Source organism: Hemitrygon akajei, chromosome 20 (genome assembly GCF_048418815.1).
Source record: "Hemitrygon akajei chromosome 20, sHemAka1.3, whole genome shotgun sequence".
Classification (NCBI taxonomy): domain Eukaryota; kingdom Metazoa; phylum Chordata; class Chondrichthyes; order Myliobatiformes; family Dasyatidae; genus Hemitrygon; species Hemitrygon akajei.
In genome coordinates, this window is record NC_133143.1 from 33,774,716 (window position 1) to 33,801,926 (window position 27,211).

The window sequence follows — 27,211 nt, forward strand, 5'->3', positions numbered from 1 at the left end:
GTAAGTTCACCCCTCATTTTTCTGAACTCCAAGGAATACAGATTAAAACTGTTTAACCTCTCTTAGTATACAGCACTCTCATCCCAGGAATTAGCCTGGGAAATCTCCTTGGTACTGTCTCCAATGTACATCTTATTTTAAGCAAGGGGGACCAGAACTGTACACAGTATTCCAGAAGAAGCCGTACCAATACCATGTACAATTGCAACCAAACCTCCCTATTTTGAAACTCCAACCTCTTTGCAATGAAGGCCGAAGTGCCATTTGCCTTCTTGCCTTCTTGTGAGACCTGCCTGTTAGCTTTTAGTGGCTCCTGCACCAGAAGACTTAGATCTCAACTGATTTGCAGTTTCTCTCCCTTTAGATAGTAATCCGCCTTTTTGATTTCTCTTATAGTGCATGACCTCGCTCTTCCCCACTTTAGACTTAATTTACCAGTCTTTTGTTGACTCACTCAGTCTATCTATACCTCACTGCAGCATTGCAGTATCCTTATCATAATATGCTCTTCCACTTATTTTCATATCATTGGCAAATGTGAAAACCTCCCTTTTTCTTGGTCATTAACGTAAATGATGAACAAGTGTGAGGCAAGATCTGATCCTTGTGCTAATCTACTAGTTACTTTCAGTATGAAAAGAACATATTCCAATTCTTCTATGAGTCAACCAGTTTTCAATCCATTTTAACACACTTCTATTAATGATATGCACCAGCCTCCTATGTGGCACATCATCAAATGCCATTTAGAAATCTAAATGTGCTGTTTGAAGGTTCCCCTCCATCAATTCTTCCCTGTTAAATCCTCAAAGAATTTGGATAAAATTGTCAAACATGACTCACCCTTTGTAAAATCTTGTTGAGTGGATTTAATTATATTCAGCTTTCCTAAACTATTCGATATTTCCTCTTCGATTACAGACTACAGCATTTTGCCAATAATAGCAAATAATGGATGCACCACCCTTCTGCATTGGACCTAACTCACTGCTCTCTCCAAATACCATGCAAAATCAATGCAATGTGAAAAATATTCATAAATACTCTAACATCCCTCAACAAAGGATGATAATGTCAGTAAATTAAATGCAATGATATGTTGCTATAAGATACATGCATGCATTTTTGTGAATTATTGAGAGTATATTTCTCCACAAACCTAGTTGTGTGATTACTCTACTGGGTCATCTGCCATTCTGCAATTATGCAGGTTCTGAAAGGCCCCTTTCTTGTTCTTGCCTCCCTTTTCATTGATGTCATTGTGTGAGTAAACTTGATCTAACATTGTATCTGCTGTTTCTCTCTCACCAGATGTATAGACTCATGGTTTGAAGTCAATAGATCATGTCCTGAGCACCCATCAGATTAAAAAATGAAGTGAACCAAATGAGCTGTTGCTAAAAGGTAATATCTTTGTCTGTCTAGTATTCATAACATGCTCCATATCTCCAGCTGGCCTTTATTATCTATTGACTTTTCCTTGCTTGATTGATGCTGCATTGGGCCATAAGTCACTTCGACTTATTGAGGTCTGTGGAAGGCTTTTTAAGGGAACCATGACAACATTTTGAGCTGTTAAAGTGTAATATTTTGTTTGTGTGTTTTAAAAGGATGCTGCTGTTATCTCGAACAGTAAGCTCTCATTTAGAGTCAATATACCAGGTGAATTTGCCCTGTAAGTGTAAGTGATTCAGATTGGAAATCCGTGCATATATAGCATAACTAAATTGACAAGTGGGTCAAATTTGAAAAGGCTATGATGACAGTGCCTTATTTTTATTCATCTGTCAGGATCTACACCACGCTGGTAAGGCTAGCATTTGTCATTTATCAGGGAGGGAACGATTGGACTCCTATTTTGGTTGAAACATTTGCTTCTATGTAATGTCCTAACCTGTTCTACTATTTTTGCTTCAGGCACTTGACTTTATTTCTCCAGTAAATCTTGTTTACTAATGGGTATGTCACATGATAGTGTTATAGAATTATACAACACAACCAGAACCTTTGACACAACATATCTAAGGTAACTCATCATGTACCTATAGATTCCAGTTTTATTTACTAGCACCTGGTCAATAGCTTTCTTGCCTTGGGAGACTAAGATCTTGCCCAGATGCTTCTTAACTGTTGTATCTGCCTCCACCATTTTCTTTTTTTTTTTTACAAAACTACAAAAGTTTAAACACACAAAAGTACATGAAGTACAAACATCAAGTACTTACATGACAGTGAACAAATTAAAATTAAAATATGATTATTACTATCTATAAAACAGACAATTCCCTGGGGGGACCCAGCATTTCTGGAAATCCCTCCACTGTATCCATGTTGACTGCATGCTGTCTCTCCAAAGACATCCGGGCACAAACGTATCCCTGAAAGAGGGGCTCATCTGTTATTCCCAGGTGGTCTCCTACCCCAAGGACTTACTAGGCCTGAGGCTGCTTGGCTTCCAAGATAGGACTTTCCAGGCTACTATGGCGATAAGCAATCCACCACTTTCTCAGGCAGCACATTGCACATTTCAAACACACTCTAGGATAAAATGAATTACTCAGGTCCTCATTTTCCTTTCAAAATCTCTTACACTTTATCTTTAATTTATGCCCTCTGGACTTTGATCCCTCTGCCGTGAGGAAAAGATTTTTACTACTACCCTATCTATGCTTCATAATTTTGTATGCCTCAAAATCACCAATTCCCCCTCAGCCTGCTCTGCTCCAAGGTAAACAAACCCAACCTATCCAGTTTGTTAGCTAAACTGCAATATTCCACCCTGAGCAACATCCTGCTGAACCTCCACTGCGTACTCTGTTGCAATCTATTGCCTATGATGTGGCAACTCACTATTCCAACCGTAACCTATCCAGTGTTTTATACAGTAATACCAACGTCTCCTCATTCTCATATTCTATGTGCTGGTCATTTGTCTTCTTCACTACTTTTTCCAACTATGTAACCAACCTCATGGGCCACCTACGTCCGTTGTTTCTCAATAATCTCTAGAGAAGTACGGTTCATTGTGCATGCTTACCCTTGTGTGACCTCTCCCATAATGCATCACCTCGCACTTATTAGAATTAAATTTCATCTGCCATTGCTCTGTCCAATTCACCAGATGATCAATACCATTCTGCTGCCATAAGGTGACCTTCCTCGCTTTCAACACCAATCAACAAAGTTCATGTCATCTGAAAACTTCCTGATCTTATTCCTTACATTCACATCAAATACTTTTTTCCCCTGCACAGTTAATGTGATTATATTAAATTTCTTTCCCATTTCATTTCCTGGAACACTCTGATTGTAATTTTTTAAAAAAGATTACAAAATATGAAATGATTCATTTGGTCCCAAAGCCCTTTTGTGTAGGAGGCGTGGTAGTGACAGATACTAGGCCCATTGTGTCTTTTTATGTTAATGCAGTATAGAGATACTGATTTGGAGCTATGATAGCCATTGTGATTAATCATTATGATAGACAGCATGACTACCTCTACAAATTATTTTTACAGCACTGCAGGAATTCATTTATCTAATAATGCTTTTCCTGCTAGCTGAATGTTATCCAATTTGTCCAATGGCCTGTGCACACCAAGTACAGGAGGATCTCAGCAGGTGAGGCAGCATATATGGAGAGAAATGCTAGTGTTTCAGGCCAAGAACCTTCATCAGTCCTGTTTACGTCCCTCCAAACATGCTGCCCGGCCTGCTTTCTTCCAGCATTTGGTGTACATGGCTTAAGATTTCTAGCATCTTCTTGTGTCATCCAATGGCCCTACAGTTATCTGATATATGTATGTGACTTCATTCAAGGATATTTTTCTTTACAGATATACAGGAAGATTATATGTAAGGGAGAAAGGGTTATGGGTATGGTTAGATAAAGGACATTTGACTAATGTTTATATGGATGACAAACATAGGTGTGATTAGTTGGGCTTTTTCTATGCTGTATATATTATTTAATTCTGTCTTTGCAGTTCTCTTTTAAAAATATGAGTTGGTACTGACATTGCTAATGAGTGATGACTGCAGATGCTATTTATATGTCACCAATCTGATTGGCTTAAGGCAATGAGCTGTGAAGTGCATTAGGTTGAACCTTCATTTATTTCAGAGCCAGCTCTGGAGTCTAACCTTTTAAAAAGTGATGTAGAGAAACACACAAAAATTGCCCAATGGTCTTTTAGAACATAGCACAGTACAACAGTAATGTTCTTTAGTCCACAATGCTGTGCTGACCTTTTAACCTACTCCAACCTAACTCTTCACACCTGCATAGCCTTCCATTTTTCTTTCACCCATGTGCCTATCTAAGAGTCCATTAAATATCCCTAATCTATCTGCTTCTACCACCACCCCATGGCAGCATATTCCATCAACCTCCGTGTATTTAAAAAAACACCTCTGATGTCCTCCCTATACTTTCCTCCAATCGCTTTAAAATTATATCCTCTCGTATTAGCCATTTCCACCTATCCACTCTACCTCTTATCATCATATACACCTTTGTCAATTCTCCTCACATCCTCCTTCACTCTAAAAAGTCCTAGCTCACTCCTGATATGTTTTCTCTGCACCTTCTAAAGTTTCCAAATTCTTCCTATAATGAGACGATCAGAACAGAACACAAAATTCCAAGTGTGGTCTAACCAGGGTTTTATAGATCTGCAACATTACCTCATGGCTCTTGAACTCAATCCCCTGAAGGCCAACACACCATGTGCCTTTTTAACCACCCTATCAACTTGCACGGCAACTTTGAGAGATCTATGTACATGGACCCAAAGATCCCATTTATCATCCACTCTGCTAAGAATCCTGCCATTAACCCTGTACTTTGCCTTCAAATTTGACCTTCCAGAGTGTATCACTTCACACTTTTCTGGGTTGAACTCTATCTGCCATTTCTTAGCTCAGCTCAGCTCCACGTCTGTCAACCTCATTTTAACTGACAGCAGTCTCTTACACTACCCACAACACTGCCAAACTTCATGTCAACTGCAAACTTACTATCTTTTATCTTCTTATATATTCACTCTGTTTCTTGTTCAAGGTGGGAATGGTGATGAATTCTATCTGTATGGAATGTCAGAAGTGCTAAGGAATGTTAAATTCACTGTTGTTGCTCTGTCATCAGGTTTTTCTGCCACTTCTGTAAATGGAACTAACAGTTCCAATAAACAGAGGCTGCGATTGAATTCCGAAAAGGTGAGGAAATGCTTAACAGAACGATGATCATTGCCACTTCCTCGGATTGCTGAATAAGAAAACTTACCTTCTCCTCTTTAAACATGGCGGCTACCGGTTCAGTGACGCCACATCCTTCATCTTTTCTGGATTATGTTTCAAAAGGCCTGTCAGTAGGCTTTCTTGTCATTTGGACATTTTGTGCCACAGATATGTGAAAGACACACAACAATTAAACAAATTTTCTTTATACAGCTGATGTTTAATTGTTTGATAATTAGTTTGTGCCTTTGACATTTTTAAAAACCAATTAATTTGTTTGTAATTAATTGTTTTCGGTACATTTATTTGCACTAATTGTGCTGCGATAGCCATTTGTGAGAGATGAGTGAATGAGTCACATTTGATCTTTCTAAAAACAAACTGAGTAGGATTATCAGTATCGTAGGATGCAACTTGACTTTCCACCTGTCTCACACAAACACTCAAAGGAACTTCATTGAAGGTACCAGCGAGCAATGGCATTCCTCCCAAGTTTCAGATGGCACTTGGAAAAGCTACAACTGAAAATGTGAATTTAAAGATTATTGGCACTTTGTTCACATGTTTATACATGGGAAGAATGTCAGAATGGATTTCATTTCCTCAACCAGAAGAGGTGATTTACTAAAACCCAGTGAACAAACTACCAGATCTCCTGGAGATCTCGACCTCTTTAGTATTGGATGGCCTTCCAAAGACAATGATGCAATGGGGTAATGTAAATCCATTAGAACAGAATATATCTTCTCTCTGTTTTGGAATTGTAACAGCAATGCATTGACCAATCAGCCTGCGGAATCCTCGACATGGCGCCCAATGAATGAGGGCACAATGGAACATTGACTGCTTTCGGGCACTCTTTCTCAGAGATGGATTCAGTAGAAAATGCTAATGTTGCATTAGTATAGCAAAGGACTGAAGTTAAGACAAGTTGCTTGAGAAGCTGTTTCCCAAAATATGAACACTCATAGGAACAGAGTGCCAAAAGTAGGGAGGGCTTCAAATGAGTTCCTCCTACTTGCCACAAAAGAGAAAAAAATGTATGCTTACAGGTATACCAGCACCTCTCCTTGGTACCTAGCTACCACAAAGTCTTGCAGTAAAAAAAACTGAGCTATTTTAATTGGTAGCAGCTAATAATGTTACAAAAATCTTGTAAATTTTGCTCCACTGTTAGGAGTGACCCTATCTCACCTCTGGGAGGAATAAGAGATGTTATCACAAAAATACAAGCAAATCAATGTTTAAAAAATCAATAAATTGTTAATATGTAAAAACAAAGAAAAATTACTCTGTGCCTGCTTTGAAAAAAAGGTTATACAGAACTAAAAATGAGCTGCTGAATATTTTGAAATTTTTTTGTGATTTTTAAATCTCAGTGCGTTTATAGAAAAAATGCTTAAATCTGAAAGCTAACTGGTTAATAAAATGGACTAAAATTCTAAGCAGAGGTTGTTTAGTTGAGTTGTGTAATTAAAGAAATTTGTATTTATATGCTGCATTTCAAACTTTGTTTTACAGGTAATATGGTGCTGTTATTATTAATATAGTGGTGTTAATTATCACTGTTGCTGAAAAACCTAGTGATCAGTTTTGCAAACAGCAAGCTCCCACCAATATAAATATGAATATTAAACAAGTTGATATGTTTTAGTTAAGTGATGTTGGTTGCAGAATATTGGGCCACCAGATCGACATTGCAAAGGCAGTATTTGGGGACACATATTTCAGCCTCATCTTGGCATCTGGAATGGTAACCATGAATTGTTAGATCGTCATAAAACCCTCCTGGTTCAATGCCTTATAGAAAATGAAATAAGCTACCATGACCTGATCGGGCTAGTAAGTGACTTTAACCCTGCTCTTAACTACTCTCTGAAATGTCCTTGCATGCAGCTCAGTTCAAGGACAAGGAGGAATGGTCAATATATGATGGGACTTGTCACCAATGTCCACAACCCACAAATGATTACATCTATATGAAGTGTCTCTGGTGACAATTGTTCTAAAGTAGGTTTAGTGTGAGGAAGAGGACTGAGACCAGGATGAATGGTATAGAGCTAGCGTAATCTCGGGCAGTATCCGTGCAGGTGGCGAAATTCAGGTTCGTTTCAGTACATATTCAGTTCAGCAAGCAAGTATTAGGACAAAAACTATCAGGCCACACCCTCCATTTTCTAGTGAGATTTAAAAAAAATAGCTCCACCCATAACTTTCAGGAGCTCTTTTTGAATTCTTCTGAATGACAGTGGTGCAGGAGACCAAAGTCAACAAAGGATAAATTGAAGTAAGCAGTTTCCTCGAGACCTCGTGTGGTAGGAACCGCACACTGCTAAGAATCTAATAGAATAACAACTCAAGGCTGTGTGTATCCTTTTTCTGCCCTCTCTAGAGTCTTAAGCCATCGGTTGTTGCTAAAACTGTTCCTTGTGATTGATTGCTATTAAATTAGGAGCTGGAATTTACACAAGATCAGTGCTGTCTCTGTCCATTAATTGACACTCTTTTCAGTGATTCCAAACTAGTCTGACTGGTTTCTGTGGCAGGTGCTTTAGCTAAGCAAAAGACAAATTTGAGATAACAGGTGTCAATGTTTAATGTTTTCTAATCCAGCAAAGTGTTATGAAAGAAGAGTGGATCGGGCAGAGTTTAGAACTTAGAACAGTACAGGCCTTTTGGCCCATGATGTTGTGTCGACCTTGTAACTTTCTCCAAGATCAGTCGAACCGTTCCCCTCTTAGATAGCCACATGGATAACAGAAAATGGAGGGCTATCTCAGAGTCTCTTAAAAATCACCAATGTGTTTGCCTCTAACATCCCTGGTGGCATGTTCCATGGACACAGAACTCTCTGTTTTAGAAAAACATTACCCCTATATTTTCCTACAATCACCTTAAAATTATGCCCTTTCATGTTAGCCATTTCCACCCTGAGGAAAAAATTGTTGGCTGTGTACTGTATCTATGCCTCCTACACCCCTCTATCGTCACCTCCTTCCCTCTAAAGGGAAGAGCTCTAGCTCACCAAACCTTTCCTCGTTAGACAAGTTCTCTAATCCAGGCAGCATCCTGATAAGTCTCCTCTTTACCCTTTCTGAAGCTTCCACATCTTTCCTATGATGATGCAACCTAAATTGAATGCAATATTCCACTGTGGTCTAACCAGAATTTTTTTAGAGCTGCAACATTACCTCATGGCTCATAAACTCAATTCAGCTAGGCCAACACCCCATAAGTCTTCTTAACCACCCTATCAACTTATGTGGCTAATTTGAGAGATCTATGGACGTAGATCTCTCTGTTCCTCCACACTCCCGAGAATCCTTGCCAATAACTCTGTAATCTGCCTTCAAGGTCATCCTTCCAAAGTGTACTGCTTCACAATTTTCCAGGTTGAACTCCATCTGCCCCTTCTCAGCCCAGCTCTGCATCCTGTCAATTTCCAGCTCTGCAACCAATGAAAACCTTTTGTACTATCCACAACACCACCCACCTTCGTGTCATCTGCAAACCCTTGCACTTCCTGTCCCACGTCATTTATAAAAATCACAAAGTGCAGGGGTCCCTGAACCAGACCTCTGCAGAACACCACTGGTCATTGACCTTCGGGCAGAATACTGCCGCCCTGTGCCTTCTGTGGGCAAGCCAATTCTGAATCCAATTTGCGCAGAGAGAAACAGTTGCATTTCAAGTCAATGAACTTTCATTAGAAATGTTTTAATAGAAGGTCAAGGTCGTTGGCCCAAAACACTAACTCTGTTTCACTTACCACTGCCTGATCTGTTTAGTGTTTCATGTTGATGCAGTACTTTGCAATTCAATGTTGCAAATAAGAATGTATTAACTGAAAGCAGGAGTAGATTTTAAAATAAATTTTGCTAGACATCTTGATAAGTTTTAGATTGACTTAATGACCTCTGAACAGTAGAGTGGAGTCAAACAGTTGTGGGTTGCAGTCATTGATGTTCTATGATTTCTTTGACCTGTTCCTTGCTTTTACAACTTCCTTAATCCTGGACTACATTTTCATGTTCCTCCATTTTAAACCATAAAGGGTTACGTTTGTGTACCAACGTGCATGAACATACACTTCAGATTAGCAGCAATAAAGTAATAATATATTCACTACTTAAACATTGATCTAAAATAAATGAGATACTATTTTGAATATTAATTTTATGTACAATTGAAAAAATCTTCTCATTTTTTCACTTTTGTTATATTACAGACTAGATGACATAAACCAGCATATGCTTAGAGTAAAGAGATTGCTGAATATTGTGCAGAGTTTGCAGAGTGTTGCAAGAAACATAATGTTGAATTACAGGACGGATGTTAATAAGTTTGAAAGGTTCAATAGGTTAGGACTTCATTCCCTAGAAGAATGAGGGGAGATTTGATAGAGGTATATAAAATTATGATGGGTATAGATAGAGTGAATGCAAGCAGGTTTTTTCCACTGAGGCTAGGGGAGAAGAAAACCCCTAGGTTAAGGGTGAAAGGGGAAAAGTTTAAAGGGAACATTATGGGGGGGGGCTTCTTCACACAGAGAGTGGTGGGAGTGTGGAATGAGCTCCAGATGAAGTGGTGAATGCAGGCTCAGCTAAGAAAAACTTGGACAGGTACATGGATGAGAGGGGTATGGAGGGATATGGGCCAGGTGCAGATCAGTGGGACCAGGCAGAAAAATAGTATGGCACAGCCAAGAAGGGCCGAAGGGCCTGTTTTCTGTGCTGAAATGTTCTGTGGTTCTCTGGTTGTAATAGTAGGTGATTTTAACTTTCCACATATTGTCTCCCATATTGTAAAAGGATTAGATAGGATTGAGTTTGTCATATATGTTCAGGAAGGTTTCCTTAATCAGTATATAGAAGTCCCAATGAGAGAGTGGCAATACTTGATCTCCTATTAGGGAATGAGAGGGCAGGTGACAGAAGTTTGTGCAGGGAAACTCTTTCAATCTAGTGATCACAATACCATTAGTTTCAACGTAATTATGGAAAAAGATACGTCTAGTCCTCAGGTTAAGATTCTAAATTGAAGTAAGGACAATTTTGGTGCTACAGGTGTCCCTCACTTTACAAATGTTCACTTTACACCACTTCGCTTTTACAAAAGACCTACATTAGTAACCTGTTTTCGCATTACAAAGCGGATTTTCACTTTTACGAAAATTTTTCCCATATAAATCAATGCTTCTTTGCTTTACGCCATTTCAGCTTAAGAAAGGTTTCATAGGAACGCTCTACCTTTGTAAAGGGTAGATTTCCTTTCCTTTATCAGAAAGGATCGGGCAAATGTGGATTGGAACAGACTGTTTTCTGGCAAAGGTTAACTTGGTAAGTGTAAAGCCTTCAACAGTGAAATTTTGAAAGTACAAAGCATTTATGTGCCAGTCAGAATAAAAGGCAAGGATAACAGATTTAGGAACCTTAGGTTTTCAAGAGATATTGGGCCCTGGTTAAGAAAAGAAAAAGAGGTGCACAGCAGGTGTAAACAGGTAAGAATAAATGAGGTACTGGAGTATATAAAAATAAGAAAGAAATCAGCGTGGCTGACAGAAGGCATGAAATTGCTCTAGCAGACAAGGTGAAGGAGAATCCTAAGGGATTCTTCAGATTATATTAAGTGCAAAAGGATTGTGAGGGACAAAACTGGTCCTCTGGAAGATCAGAATGATAATCTATGTGTGGTGCCAAAAGAGATGGGGGAGATTGTAAATGGAGTTTTTGCATCTGTATTTATTTGGGAGACTGTCACAGAGTCTATAGAAACGAGGCAAAGTATAGTGAGGTCATGGATCCTATATTACAGAGGAGGGGGTGTTTCCTGATTGAGGCAAATTAAGGTGGACTAATTCCCAGGGCCTGACAAGGAGTTCTCTTGGATACTGTGGGAGACAACTGTAGAAATTGCAGGACCCTTAGGAGAGACTGTTATAACATCCATAGCCGTGGGTGAGGTACCAGAGGATTGGAGGATAGCCAATGTAGTTCTGTTGTTTAAAAAAGGTTCTAAGAATAAACCAATAAATAACAGGCTGATGAGTCTGACATCAGTGGTGGGTAAGTTACTGAGGGGGAATTCTAAGGGACCAGATATATAATTATTTGGATAGACAGCAACTGATTAGGGATAGTCAGCATGGCTTTGTGTGTGGTAGGTCATGTCTAACCAATCTTATAGAGTTTTTTGAGGAATTTACTAGGAAAGTTGATGAAAGCAAGGCAGTGGATGTTGTCTATATAGACTTCAGCAAGGCATTTGACAATGTCCCACATTGGACATTGGTCAAGAAGGTTCAATCACTTGGTGTTCAAGGTGAAGCAAATTGGATTAGACATTGGCTTTGCAGGAGAAGGCAGAGGGTGGTAGAAGATGATTGCCTCTCTGACAATGGAGGCCTGTGACTAGTGGAGTGCCACAGAGATCAGTGCTTGGTCTGTCATTGTTTGTCATTTATATCAATTATCTAGATGATAATGTGGTTAACTGGATGAGCAAATTTACAGATGACACTGATATTGGGGATGTAGTGGACAGTGAAGAAGGCTATCAAAGTTTGATCTGGACCAGCTGGAAAAATGGACTGAGAGATGGCAGATGGAATTTAACGTAGGAAGTGTTGTTCTTTGGGAGGGCAAAACAGGAAGACGTTGGTGAGGCCTAATTTGGAGTAATATGTACAGTTTTAGTCACCTACTTACAGGAAAGATGTAAATAAGATTGAAAGAGTACAAAGAAAATTGACATGGATGTTGTCAGGACTTGAGCATCTAAGTTATAGGGAGAGGTTGATTAGGTTAGGACTTTATTCCCTAAAACAGAAGATTAAGGGGAGATTTGATTGAAATATACAAAATTACGAGGGGTATAGATAGGGTAAATGCAAGCAGGTGTTTTCTACTGAGATTAGATGAGTGTTCAGCTAGGGGTCATGGATTAAGGGCGAAAGGAGAAGCGTTTAAGGAGAACATGAGGGGAAATTTCTTCACTCAGAGGGTGATGAGAGTGTGGAACGAGTTGCCAGTGCTAGTGGTGGATACAATTTTGATTTTTAATGTTTGGATAGTTATATAGATGGAAGGGGTATGGAAGGTTACGATCTTGTTGCAGGTTGGCAGTTTAAATGGTTCGACATGGACTAGATGGGCCGAACGGCCTATTTTTGTACTGTAGTTCTCGGATGAATCTATTACATCTGGCAATGTGGTAGAAAACAATAGAGTTCCACATGATTTACTGAATAGTAACTGTAACTCTGTTTTCAAAAGTTTCCATCATTGACATGGAACTACTTGCATAATTATTGCATATTGATAATTAATATCATTACTTTCACAGCCTCAATGTGAGTAGCTAAGTGAATATGAAAGTGAGTTGGGTGCAACTAACTAGTTGGGTAAAGAAACTAAAGGAACTCAGATTGTCCTCCTTAGAACTGTTAAGGTTTAGGGAAATTGTGGTTGAGGTACTAAACAAGTAGCATTTACTTTTAGTGGCAAAAATGATACAAATAAAGCAAAACAAACCAGGAGCCACAAGGAAATACTTGCAGAAGTTTTAAAAGAAGTAGTGTTTGGAAAATCTTTCGAAAGATGAAGTGAATATGTAGAAAGGAAAGTTTTGAAGGATTGGATTGGGTGGCCTTTGGGCTCTCCGGTTTTCTCCCACATTCCAAAGATGCACGGGTTAGAAGGTTAATGGGCAAGTGGGTGTAATTGGGTGGTGTCGGCTCATTGGGCCAGAAGGGCCTCTTACTGAGTTGCATCTGTAAAAAAAAATGTTGAGACAGTTGTGACGTGGGGCAAACTGGTACAGGCATAATGGAGCAAGTGACCTTATTTTCTGCTGTATTATTATTTTAATAACAACACAAGGTGCTACAGCCATTTAATTTAAGCCTCTTTGCCTGACATTGTGTTTGTACATATGCAAAGTACACCTTTCAATCATGGCTCCAAAGTACTTACTTTTTAACATGACTAGAAGTTATTCATCCAAGACAGAAAAAATTCTCCATGTGCAATTAGACTACTAGCTTGTATTTAACCTTCATGGCCATTATCAGATTCAAATCTGTTCTAAGACCTTCTTAGATAAAGAGTCATTTCTTCTATTAACACCTTGCTAACATGCGAAATTTATTCTAATGTAATTTGGTGAGCTCTCCCTGGTACTCTAGGGACTGTTGGTGCTGTCTTGGTCTCAACCGGGTGCTCATCTGAAATTCAGCACTGAAAGAAGATAAGAATATAACTAACTTCAGAAAATGCTTGAACATAGTGAAGAAAGTAAACATTTCTTTACTAATACAGATCATCAGTAGCATTGTACACTTCATAAGCATTGAACTGACTGCAATTCCTGTTTAATGGAAGAAATGCAGTGGCCAGTTTTCACAAAGCAAGGACCTACTGTAAAATGTTGATTATTTTTCAGCTCATCCTTGAAATAATATCCAAGAAGGCAGAAGCAGTCTTGGTTACTCTATCAATTAAAAGAGATTATATCCTTCAAAGCAGCACACGTCCATCTCAAATATACACCTGAGTTTCTAGTGACGGGCTTGAACCAATGAGCTTCTGATTCAGACGTGAGAACACTTTCCAAGCACTGTCTAGATGACAATGCGTTTTTCTTCCGTAAGGTGCTGGACATCATCCGGCAGAATTTGATTATCCTTCAGACTGGAGAGGAAACAACACAGTATTTCAGAATTGCTAGTAGTTACTTTACTCATAAATCAGAAACTTGAGAAGCCAGTCATTGCCACACCCAAATGAACTTCACTATCATTCAAAATGCCTTTCTGAGGACTTATTTTTGGTTTGAAATGCCATTGTTTGCTTCAATTATTTGCATGACTTGTATTTTTTTTCTCTTGCACATCTTGTAGGTCTTTTATTTCTTTTTTTTATTCCCTTTTTTTCTTTAATTGGGTTTCTCGCTTTGTGGTTATCTGTGAGAAAACAAATCTCAAGTTTGTATATTTTATACATGCTTTAATAAATGATTTATGAATTTAGGAGCTTATGGGATATTTTCCATTTTTTTCAATAGAAAAGCTCATAATATATTGCAATGTGCAATAGCATTTAATAATTAATGTTCTATTTATATCCTCCCAAATGGCTGACCTGTGAGTTTGCTCCTCTGGCAGGTCCAACTGCAGCCAATTCAGGAAACCTCTGGCGAAGGCTGTGTCTAATTGAATCATTTTTACTAGCATTATTTGTTCTTGCTCTTGTAGTCTGTAAGCTTTCCAGTGAACATCAAGCTCACTGCTTTAAAGGGATTGTTGCTGTTAAGTGCCGTTAAGTCATTGTCGACTCATGGCAACCTGATGGATAGGGTAATTGTCCATAGGGTTTTCATGGCAAGATACAGAAATAGATCGCAAGGCTTTTCTTCTGCGGAGATACTGCTGCTGCCCAGGTTGGGGTGGGTAGCAGTTCCAGTTATCTTGATCAGCTAGTGCTGTACTCAGAAACAAGCGAAGATGGACAAAGGAAGCTAAGGAGTTCAGGGAAGGGAATAGTAATGTCCTGAAACATATCCACATTATAAAAGAAGAGGTGTTGGTGGTCTTGAAATGCATAAAAGCAGATAAATCCTCAGGGCCTGACTAGATGCGTCCAAGCTGCTGGGGAAAGCAAGGGCAGAAATGTCTGGGACCCTCACAGAGAATTTTGTGCCTTTGTTCGCTGTTGGTGAGGTATCAGAAGACTGGTGAGTGGCTAGTCTTGTGCCTTCTTTCAAGAAAGGATGCAAGGACAAGCCAGGGAGCTACAAACTGGAGAGCTAATCATCAGTCATAGGAAAGTGACTGGAAGGGATTTTGAGACGCGGGATCTATGTAGAGTTGGAAAGGCAAGGGAGTGTTTAGGAATAGCGTGTCTTTCTGCATAGGAAATCATGTCAAGTTTTTTTTGAAGAGGAGCCAAACAGGATTGGTGAGAGCAGGATGTTAGGTGTTTGCTACGTGGAATTTAGCGGGCCTTTTTACAAGGTCCCCCATGTTAATCTGGTCTGAAAGGCTAGACCACGGAGAGCTAATAAATTGCAAACAAAATTGGCTTAGTACTAGGCGACAGTGCTAGTGGACAGAGAGTGGTAGTGGAGGGTTGTTTTCCAAAGTGAAGGCCTGTGACCTCAAGGATCTGTAGTGTGTCCCTTGGTGTTTGTCATTTTTTTATTAATGGTTAGGATGAGTAAGTAGATGACATGATTAATAAGACTGCAGATGGCACAGAAATTAGTGGAGCAGTGGACAATGAAGAAGGTCATCTAATTTGCACAAGAGCTAGATTGGAAAGTGGGCCAAGGAATTTAACTGAGAAATGTGAAATGATGCATTCTGGGAAATTAAACCAGGTCAGCAGATACAGAGTGAATGGAAGGGCTCTGAAGAATGTTATTGAACAGACAGACATAAGGCATGAGTATATAGTTCCCTGAAAGCAGCAGCATGGACAGACGGTGGTGAAGAGGGCATGTAACATGCTTACCTTCATTAATCAGGCATTCAGGAGATGGGCCATGGTGTACAGCTGTACAAGTCATTGGTGAGACCACACTTGAAGTGTTATGTGCAGTTCTGATGACCACACAATAGGAAGGATGTGATTAAGCTAAAGTGGGTGCAAAAGTGATTCACAAGGATGTTGATGCTGGACTGGAAGACTTGAGTTATAAAGAGAGATTGGGCAAGGTTTTACCCTGAATGTAAGAGGCTGAGTTTGTGGAGTGACATTATGCATAAAATCATGAGGGGCAATAGAAAGGGTATGTGGTTGGTATTTTCCCTTCATGCTAGAGAATTTAAAATGAGTGCGGATATTTAGAAGGTGAGAGTGAGAGGAAAGATCTAAACGGGATCTAAGGAGCATGATTTTCCACACATCTGCCAGAGAAAGTCACCATTTACAATATTTAAAAGACATTTAGACAGATATGTGGATAGGAAAGGTTTAGAAGGATATTGGCCAAATGCATGCAAATTGGGTTACTCTGGAAGGCACCTTGGTTTTCATTTACGAGTTAGAGTCAACATGTTCTCACGTTGTATAAATTAACACTCCATGACTCATTGTTTTGTAGAGTCCAGGAATTGAAAATTAATTCCCCTGCTGGATGCTACAAGCAGTCTTGCAAAATCTTTATTTTTATTATGCTGCCTTTTCATTCCCTTTGCACTATTTCTAATGATTTATGGAATACAGTGGATTCTGGTTAATTAGGCCATCAGTTAATCAGGCAGCCATTATCTGGGACAACTCTTAAAGAACAAAGACTAATTGAGAAAGTAGACATGAGATTGTTGCCGAACTGTTTCTAGCTAGCATCAGTTGCATGTGCTTGTGTTGTAGTATCCATTTTGGGCCAATGAGCACCAATTCAAAAAGCAGTGATTTTTGATAGTTTTGTTTTTTATTTTGAATTTCAAAAACTTCAGACTCTTGGCAAGACGTCATGAAAAGATTTGACACTAGGCAAAAAAAAACATACGCAGGATGAATTCCTCCGTCGATAACTACTAGGAATTAATTCACAGTTTTATAGTACTGTAGAAGTATTGGTAGTGTTCTAATTTGTTTGATATTCAATTGAAATACATAACTTGTTACTCAGTTAAACAGTAGTTTGTCTTTCTTTATACCTTTTTAAGTATTTCCATGAAACTTCACTTAATTGGGACAAAATATACTGGCAAGTTCCACAGTTATCCATTGTATTAGAAATGAGGTGAGAGAGCAATTCTATATGATAGTCAAGTAGATATCAATTAGCATGTGATGAGGATAGGCATCTCTGGCAACATTTCATTTTACATTTGCCCCATCAAGTCTATTGTTGTTGTCCCATTATTTTCAATCCTCTTTACTAGCAAGAGTCTGGGTGTGGAGATCATAATGATGTTATCTCCAAGGACAACATGAGTGAATCTGCAGATGCTGGAAATAAATAAAAAAACACGAAATGCTGGCAGAATTCAGCAGGCCAGATAGCCTGATGAAGGGTTTCGGCCCGAAACGTCGTTATTACCTCCTCCCATAGACGCTGTCTGGCCTGCTGAGTTCTGCCAGCATTCCATGTTTTTTTATCTCCAAGGAACTGTATACTCAATACTGGTCAATTTATCACATGTAGAACCAGCTTTATGATAAACGCAACAACACTTGTGTTGCATGTGTCATAAAGCTACTTCTACATGAGATAAAGTACTGTGATTCAGGGTTATGATACACTGGACAAATTACTTTAGGCCAGCCTTGGTGCTTTTACATATATATATATATATATAAAATTCCATGAAGAATAGAACCTTATTTTGAGCCATTCTAAAAAATGTATACCCCTTCAACTCATTTGCTTTACTAGAAGGGCAACAGATAACCCATTCTGTCCTGAAGTGTTCAAATGCCTGTTGATGGACAGACTTTGGAATGCAATTTTGCTTTCAAAAAAAACCTAACTAAACCTGTACTATATGATCTCAAAGTAATTTTAAAATAACTTTTTATAAGTTATCTCCTGATTTAGTTGAGCAATGTGACAAGGGGGGAGCTATGATAGGATTTATATAGAAACCTTGAGCTTGTCTAGTGGATCAGTTGGTATAGGTGCGGGTAGTGCTCTGTGACCAGAATGCATCCAGTTCAATTCTTTGTCTATGCAATCAGTTTCAAAGGAACACACTGTAGGAAACTATTTAATGAAACATGATTGTGGTCCTATATCTTTATTGCTTGACATTTGGTCAAATTCTATGAGTTTTTGATACAAGTTGGAAAGCAATAATTAATGGTACACAATTGATCTAAGAATAACAAGATTTTTAAAATTGCTTAAAAATAAGATTTAAAAAGTTTGTTGTTTTGAGCACTGCAGGTTAAAAAGTTTGTCCTTCAAACAGACAGCATATACCATTGTATTCTGAAAAGAACAGTAATTACAATTCTTCACATGCTTTTCTGGGAGAATAATGCGAACTAGAGGGATATGACTCCTGCATCTTGTGAAAATGATCTTTTAACTAAGGGCTAAATAACCTGCTTTCAATTTTCTGATTGCAAGAATGACAGAAGTATTAGCCTCTGTACTGCTAAACTAGATGACAATGCTCCCACTCTAATTACAGTTCCATAACCTGGACGAAGAATGAGCCAGCAAGAAATCCAGGATATCAATGTTGACATTGCCATTACCTATCAATATCTTCAAAATTCAAAAAAAATCTGCTGAAAATTGACCAAATAACAGATTTGCCTTGCTTCATTCAGTAACATTTTTATCAGGCAGATGCAAATTTCACTGGGAGTTTTGCCTTACCAAATCTCATCTATTGTTGTATTCCCTTTGAGTGACTGGAGGAGATGTGCAGCCCCTTTGGATGTTATCTTGTTTTCATTCAACCTGTGAAGAATTCACCATATATATTGGTAATTTGTCTGCACTCACACTATGCACTTGATAAACTGAAGCTCACTGAGGAAATGAATCATGCAAATTTTACCTTTGCAGTACTGCTTGCTTACTTTACTCTTAGCTATGGCAATGTATTGCCTTCTTAGAAGTAAACATGCATTGAGAAAGCCATTAATACAAGCAAGCACAAATATAAAGTAAATCAGCTTGGGAATTCATCTCCCATAATCTGGTGGTAACGATATTGCAATCTGGCAGGAAAATAATATTAGGAGCCTATTTGGTGTAAAATACATTGGTCCAGAGTGTTAGACAACTTCAGATGACAATGTCTGGGCACACAAGTGAGGGACAAGTTTTTAACCTCAATGATGAGTTCCAGGTTCTACAGAGACTGGGCTGCAGTCTCCTATGAATATGGTCAGAGAAGCATCACTAAGCGGGCTGGTGTTGGTGTCACAATTACAGAAGGGAGAGGAATCAGAGGCAGTGGTGGGTTTTGAAGACACTCTTTCCTGATGAATACTCCAATGTTACGTTACCTTTTTGCGTATATTCCATATCTCTTGTTATCCCAGACTGGCATAGAACTGGGGCCTGAAACGTGTTTACATATCAGGTATATTGAAGGTTACTGAACATGATAGGTACAGCACCTCCAGTTAAAAATGTAAAACTTTACCCAGTGTTTTAAGCCTTTGTAATCAAGGCAATGCTCCAAAAAAAGAAGTGAGGAGAGACTATGGATCATGATCATAATCAGGAAGATGTGTACAGTGGACAACGATGGACAACTATTTCCACTGAATGAAGATAAGAGATGAATTCATAACCAAGAAATTTTTTTAAAATCTGCAGCGAAAGGGTAATTTAAAATCTGAAAGTACAGAATTGATACGTTTGTTTAGAAATTATTTAGATAGTTATTTAAAAAGTAAAGGATAGAGGACACAAAAATGAGTAGGAAGGGACTGGGCAACAATAGGTGGGGAGCATTCATCAAACTAGGCAGAGTGTAAAAAAATGTAACAGCAGTGGATGTTAAAGGTTTTGGTCATTCTTTAATGAACAACATTTAAATACTGCAGGAGAAGGGGAAAGATGGCTCATCCACTTATCTCTGAAATAAATTCATCTGCCTTAAAGAAGAGGGCAGAGAACGTAGCAGCAAGTATAGTCTGCTGTAGGAAGTCAAGAACAGGATTACTGGAAATAGGGGTAATTCAAAGGGGATCAGTAAAGAGATAGGTGTGAACATACTGACAAGGCAGAGCCAACTTTGGTGTTCTACATTTGATGGAATTAGGATGTAAATAGGCAAGTCGATGTAATGGGCAAAGGGTGTGCCAGAACTCAGTTCAGTTAGAGCCTAAGCATTTTCCGTGCTATGACATTCCATGATTTGCATAACTAGAGATAAAGATATGAGGGGGAGCTGCTATTTGTAAATCAGGAGGTGAGCAGAGAGGATTAGATGATAGGAACATGCTCCAGTCCATTTGGTCAATGCCAGCACATTTGCCAAGTATTTCATACTGTCATTGAGAAGGATAATTACCTACGGAACTATCAGAAACTGCAAGCAGAAGTGTAATAACAGGGGCAGGAATATATTCTATTCTTAAATACCACTGCACATTAAATATTAAGTTTGCTTTCCTGTATACTAGATTCAGGTCAGACTTCTAAAGATCAAATTCTTGATCCAGTGAAGAAATGTACCACCTCACATGTACTCCTTTTATACACTCCCCAACTTTTACGCTATCTGGCTCCTCTCATCGTTGTTCTGTGAAATGCCTTGGTACTTAGCATTATAGTTATACTCTTCGATGATTTGGAAGTAAATGAGCATATATAAATTACCATAGGTACAGTCAGTCAGAAGTTGCCTTTGAGGTAAGTTCCTGGGAATTGTAACAAAGAAACATTTTCTATTCCATATGAGTGACATCTATGCTTGGTGAGATAGTTAGAAACAAGTGGGAGCCTGATAGCTTTCTAGCCTAGCAAACAAAACCAAAATTCTTCTTTTATGTTTTCTTTAATAGTCATGTACTAGGTTGATTTACTGTATATTAGAATATCAGCCTGTGGCATTATTGCAATTCACAAAAGGATGCAAATCAAATACTACCATAACTTTTCCAAAGAGACGTTCACTCTCAGCATTTCACCAAAGCTTTCAGCTGCTTCATCATCCAGTTCATTTTGTGTCAACCTGCAAATTGGAAGGCAGAATATTGTATTGGAATCTCAATACCAAGGTTCTTGGGTTTATTGACCAGGCTGTTTCTAATTTGTTGTGGAAGTGATGTACAATTAGTCATAAATTCAGAGTATTTATTACTTACGACATGCCATAAGGTAGATTAAAATTAGTACAAGTCGCTTCTGTAGAATTGATCACATCTAGTTATAACATGCATAACATTAAAACAGAGTGCTAATCCATTTGTTTGTGTTACTAATCCCTTTTAAGGAAGAATTGGAGACTATGCCCATAGGTTCTTGACTCTCCAGCCATGGGAAACAAACTTCCAACATCCATCCTGACAAGGATTTCATGTTTTAATGAAAACGCTTTTTATTCTATTACATTTACAGGAATATAATCCCCTTTTTGAGCTTTGCTAACAGGACAGACTCTCATTCCCAGTAATTCTATCTATCAGCGCTTCATTTTACCATCTCTGAAGCAACTCACAATTGCTTCAAGTTAGATATTCCGTTAAATTAATTTGTCAATTATGCATTTAATCTTTATTGCAAGATGATTCTGTGCTTACTAAAATAATGCTGTTAATTAACACATAGCAAATATTTCTCATAAGTGCCGCCTTAATTTAACTCTACTGAATTTCTGAATATCAGAAAAAAATCAAATGAGCTGCTAAAAACTAAATTTCCATAAACATTTAATTCTGGTTATGAACTATATCAGTACTTGACAGGACTAATTTCAGGGTAAATAATCAAATAGCTGTACTCTGCCCTTAGTGATGTCTGCAATTGCTGAACATCGGTGTAAATGCTTGTTTTTACCAGAATATCTTCAATGTGTTGTTGTTGCAGAGTGCCTTGGCCAAGTGTTGGCTGCCCTTCGAGATCCCGTTTGCTGCAAGGCTGGGCAAATACAGACACAATTCACTAACTTTCTTTTGCACTGTATGAAGGTCAATACATTGATGTAAAAAACTAAAATCAGTTTAAAATAAAGGAACAATAAAGTACATCCATATAGCACCTTTAAAATAATATCATATTCCAGTGTGCTTTAAAAAACATTAACAACTATCATTTGACAGCAAACCACATTTTAAAAAAATGATATTCATGTAGGTTTCTAAATGGTTGGTTAAAAGGTAAGTCTTTAAGAAGAAAACGATATTTTCACTGAATTCTCAGAAGTTGGCGGTCAAAATGATTGTAGAGTTTTGTAAACCCTCAAATTTACAAAGGATTACATATGGAATGCCAGGAGAATATTAAAATGATAATGACAGCATCAATTGTAAATTTAATTATTACAAACTGAATATAACTGCTGAGAATTCAGTCAAAATATGGTAAATAAATAACAGCACATTCATCAGAACTAGCTGGCTTTCAGTGCTTAATTACCTTAATCATTTTGTGATAAATTCCTGACACTTCCACATGAAATATTAATTAGCAGTATGCTAGTGTACTTATTACATTATCAAAGTAGTTATCCAGAGAATGCAATTTTGAATGCAGCAAGAGAGTTTGAATTTATTTTTAAAGTAACACAGGAAATAAAATGGTCTGTGCAAGACTGATGAGGAAATTGTCAGATGATGAAACTTCAACTAGTTATTAGAAATGGCATTTTAGAAGGAACCCCATAATTCCTTTCTAGTTTAAAGTATATATGACTCAGTTTCACAATGACAAAAAGCAGGAACAAGCCATTTGTCCACTCAATTCCATTTCATCATTTAATAAGAGCATGGCTTTTCTTTACCTTAGCACAATCTTCTTGTAGTGACTACTTAATATGCAAACATCTACTGATTTATCTTGAATTGAACATATCAGCTGCTGAGTCTCCATTGCCCTCTTGAATAAAAAATTCTGAAGGCTCACCAACCTCCTAGCTAAACAAATTTCTTCTCACCTCAGTTCTGAATCACTGGTCTCTTATTTTGACACCATAATTGCCCCCACCTCTACAATCACCCAGTCTAGGGGAATTATCAATCCTGCAATTATCTGCATCATTCCGGTCTAGTTCTGTAAGTTGTTTAAATGAGATCACTTCTCATTCTTCTGAACACTAGTGAGCACAAACCTAGTCTAGTTAATCCCTTTTTATAGGATAAACCCTCATACCAGAAGTTTTGCATGTAAATGCTGTATTACCTTAGAGTTTTCAAACTGTGATGATTTGTTAATGCTTCTGCAAAGGCTTCAGCTCCTTTGTCTCCTAACTGATTTCCCCAGAACCTGGCAATCATTAAACTTTTACATTATTTTGGTGAATTGCATGAAATTTATAAACTGGAAGTAAAATGAAAAATAATTAGTTTTTTTTCAATAATATAATTAATCTGTTCAATACAATAGGTTTTCAATTATATAAATATTTATTCATATCTATAATTTTTCATATCAGAATATCCTTAAATGTTTTTTAACTTTTTGAAGAGCAGCAGCCAGCAAAATGAATACTTTTTTCTTATTTATTCATTTATGGGATGTTGGCATTGCCAGCTTAGTTGGCATTTATTGCCCATCCCTAGTTGCCCTTGAGATGATGGTGATGAGCTGCCTTCTTGAACCGCTGCAGTCCCTGAGGTGTAGGTATACCCACAGTGCTGTTAGGGAGGGAATTCTATGATTTTGACCCAGTGACAATGAAGGAACAGCGATACGTTTCCAAGTCAGGATGGTGAGTGACTTGGAGGGGGAGTTCCAAGTGGTGGTGTTCCCAGGTATCTGCTGTTCTCGTCCTTCTAGATGGTTGTGTTTGTGGGTCTGGCATGTGCTGTCTTAGGATCTTTGGTGTGTTGTTGCAGTGCATCTTGTAGATAGTACACACAGCTGCAACTGTTCGTCGATGGTGGAGGGATTGGATGCTTGTGGAAGGGGTAGCAATCAAGTGGGCTGACTTGTACTGGATGGTGTCAAGCTTCTTGAGTGTTGATGGAGCTGCACTCATCCAGGCAAGTGCGGAGAATTCCATTACACTCCTGACCTGAGCCTAGTGGATGGTGGGCAGGCTTTGGGGAGTCAGGAAGTGAGTTACACACCACAGGATTCCTAGCATTTGACCTGCTCTGGTAGCTACAGTGTTTATATGGCTAGACCAATTCAGTTTCCTGTCAATAGTAACCCCCAGTATGTTGATAGTAGGGGATTCAGTGATGGTGATGCTACTAAATGACAAGGGGTGATGGTTAGAGCCTCTCTTGTTGGAGTTGGTCATTGCCTGGTACTTGTGTGGCTTGAGTGTTACTTGTCAGCTCAAGCTGGATATTGTCCAAGTCCTGCCGCACTTGGGTATGAACTGATTCACTATTTGAGGAATCAGGAATTGTGCAAAACTTTGTGCAGTCATCTGTGAACATCCCCACTTCTGACCTTATGACCAAAGGAAGGTCATTGATGCAGCAGCTGAAGATGGTTGGTCCTAGGAGACTTCCCTGAGGAACTTCTGCAGTGATGTCCTGAGGATGAGATGACTGACCTCCAACCACACAACCATCTACCTTTGGGTCAGGTATGATTCCAACCAGCAGAGGGTCCCCCTGCACCCCCCAATTCCCATTGACTCCATTTTAGCTAGGACACCTTGATGCCATACTCGGTCAAATGCTGCCCTGATGTCGTGCTTGCTTGTGTTAATAGTGCTGAGTATTAAATGTTTCCCTGGACAATCCTTTTACTCTTAATGTTCCATATTGTTGCTAAACTAATACCTGATACAACCATATAACAATTACAGCACAGAAACAGACCATCTCGGCCCTTCTAGTCTGTGCTGAATGCTTACTCTCACCTCGTCCCACCAAACTGCACTCAGCCCATAACACTCCATTCCTTTCCTGTCCATATACCTATCCAATTTTACTTTAAATGACAATGTTGAACCTGCCTCTACCACTTCTACTGGAAGCTCGTTCCACACAGCTACCACTCTCTGAGTAAAGAAGTTCCCCCCTCATGTTACCCCTTAACTTTTGCCCTTTAATTCTTAACTCTTGTCCTCTTGTTTAAATCTCCCCTACTCTCAATGGAAAAAGCCTAACCATGTCAACTCTATCTATCCCCTTCATAATTTTAAATACCTCTATCAAGTTCCCCCTCAACCTTCTACGCTCCAAAGAATAAAGAATAAAGTTCAACCTTTCTCTGTAACTTAGGTGCTGAAACCCAGGTAACATTCTAGTAAATCTCCTCTGTACTCTCTCTATTTTGTTGACATCTTTCCTATAATTTGGTGACCAGAACTGTACACAATACTCCAAATTTGGCCTCACCAAAGCCTTGTACAATTTTAACATTACATTCCAACTCCTATACTCAATGCTCTGATTTATAAAGGCCAGCATACCAAAAGCTTTCTTCACCACCCTATCCACATGAGATTCCACCTTCAGGGAACTATGCACCATTATTCCTAGATCACTCTGTTCTACTGCATTCCTCAATGTCCTACCATTTACCATGTATGTCCTATTTGGATTAGTCCTACCAAAATGTTTCACCTCACACTTATCAGCATTAAACTCCATCTGCCATCTTTCAGCCCACTCTTATAACTAGCCTAAATCTCTCTGCAAGCTTTGAAAAGCTACTTCATTATCCACAACGTCACCTGTCTTAGTATAATCTGCATACTTACTAATCCAATTTACCACCCCATCATCCAGATCGTTAATGTATATGACAAACAACATTGGACCCAGTACAGATTCCTGAGGCACACCACTAGTCACCGACCTCCAACCTGACAAACAGTTATCCACCTCTACTCTCTGGCATCTCCCATCCAGCCACTGTTGAATCCATTTTACTACTTCAATATTAATACCTAATGATTGAACCTTCCTAACTAACCTTCCGTGCGGAACCTTGTCAAAGGCCTTACTGAAGTCCATATAGACAACATCCACTACTTTACCCTTGTCTACTTTCCTAGTAACCTCTTCAAGAAACTCAATAAGATTTGTCAAACATGACCTTCCACACACAAATCCACGTTGACTGTTCCTAATCAGACCCTCTCTATCCAGATGATTATATATACCATCTCTAAGAATACTTTCCATTAATTTACCCACCACTGACGTCAAACTTACAGGCCTATAATTGCTAGGTTTACTCTTAGAACCCTTTTTAAACAATGGAACCACATGAGCAATACGCCAATCCTCCGGCACCATCCCCATTTCTAATGACATTTGAAATATTTCTGTCAGAGCCCCTGCTATTTCTAGACTAACTTCCCTCAAGGTCCTAGGGAATATCCTGTCAGGACCCAGAGACTTATCCACTTTTATATTCCTTAAAAGCGCAAGTACTTCCTCTTCTTTAATCATCATAGTTTCCATAACTACCCTACTTGTTTCCCTTACCTTACACAATTCAACATCCTTCTCCTTAATGAATACCAAAGAAATAGATTGTTCAGAATCTCCCCCATCTCTTTCAGCTCCACACATAGCTGTCCACTCTGATTCTCTAAGGGACCAATTTTATCCCTCACTATCCTTTTGCTATTAATATAACTGCCAAAGCAACCTCATATCTTCTTTTAGCTTTTCTAATTTATTTCTTAAGATTCTATTTACATTCTTTATATTCCTTGAGCACCTCATTTACTCCATGCTGCCAATATTTATTGTAGATCTCTCTCTTTTTCTGAACCAAATTTCCAATATCCCTTGAAAACCTTGGCTCAAACTTTTAACCTTTCCTTTCAATCTAACAGGAGCAAAAAGACTTTGTACCCTCAAAATTTCACCTTTAAATGACCTCCATTTCTCTGTTACATCCTTCCCATAAAATAAATTGTCCCAATCCACTCCCTCTAAATCCTTTCGCATCTCCTCAATCAAAAATCTCGACCCTGGGTCCAGTCCTATCCTTCTCCATAATTATATTGAAACTAATGGCATTGTGATAACTGGACCCAAAATGCTCCCCATTGTCACCTGACCTACCTCATTCCCTAAGAGGAGATCCAACACTACTCCTTCTCCAGTTGGTACCTCTATGTATTGCTGCAAAAAATATCCTGCACACATTTTACAAACTCCAAACCATCCAGCCCTTTTACAGAATGGGCTTCCCAGTCTATGTGTGGAAAATTAAAATCTCCCACAATCACAACCTTGTGCTTACTACAAATATCTGCTATCTCCTTACAAATTTGCTCCTCCAATTCTCACTCCCCATTAGGTAGTCTATAATACACCCTTATAAGTGTTACTACACTTGTCCCATTCCTCAATTCCATCCAAATAGCCTCCCTAGACGAGCCCTTCAATCTATCTTGCCAAAGCACCGCCGT

The 27,211-nt window shown here is 38.6% G+C and overlaps 2 protein-coding genes across 6 annotated transcripts in view; one reads left to right on the plus strand and one right to left on the minus strand.

Annotated features, from left to right (window-relative positions):
* LOC140713709 (E3 ubiquitin-protein ligase znrf2-like) overlaps positions 1–7,710 on the plus strand; it is a 184,037-nt gene extending 176,327 nt beyond the window's left edge. The window contains exons 4-5 of the mRNA XM_073024114.1: positions 1,312–1,404; positions 5,147–7,710. Coding sequence (XP_072880215.1) covers positions 1,312–1,369 — 58 coding nt within the window. The 3' untranslated portion in view covers positions 1,370–1,404; positions 5,147–7,710. The remainder of the gene's footprint in view (positions 1–1,311; positions 1,405–5,146) is intronic.
* A 5,201-nt stretch (positions 7,711–12,911) lies between these two features.
* Positions 12,912–27,211, minus strand: part of LOC140713710 (nucleotide-binding oligomerization domain-containing protein 1-like) — a 35,426-nt gene continuing 21,126 nt past the window's right edge. For 3 of the 5 annotated variants that reach the window (XM_073024118.1, XM_073024115.1, XM_073024116.1), the window contains 5 exons: positions 23,056–23,139; positions 21,715–21,795; positions 20,807–20,890; positions 18,574–18,657; positions 12,912–13,928 (listed from right to left, as the gene is read on the minus strand). In XM_073024118.1, coding sequence (XP_072880219.1) covers positions 13,859–13,928; positions 18,574–18,657; positions 20,807–20,890; positions 21,715–21,795; positions 23,056–23,139 — 403 coding nt within the window. In that variant the 3' untranslated portion in view covers positions 12,912–13,858. The remainder of the gene's footprint in view (positions 13,929–18,573; positions 18,658–20,806; positions 20,891–21,714; positions 21,796–23,055; positions 23,140–27,211) is intronic. The other 2 variants (XM_073024117.1, XM_073024119.1) reach the window with 2 other exon arrangements.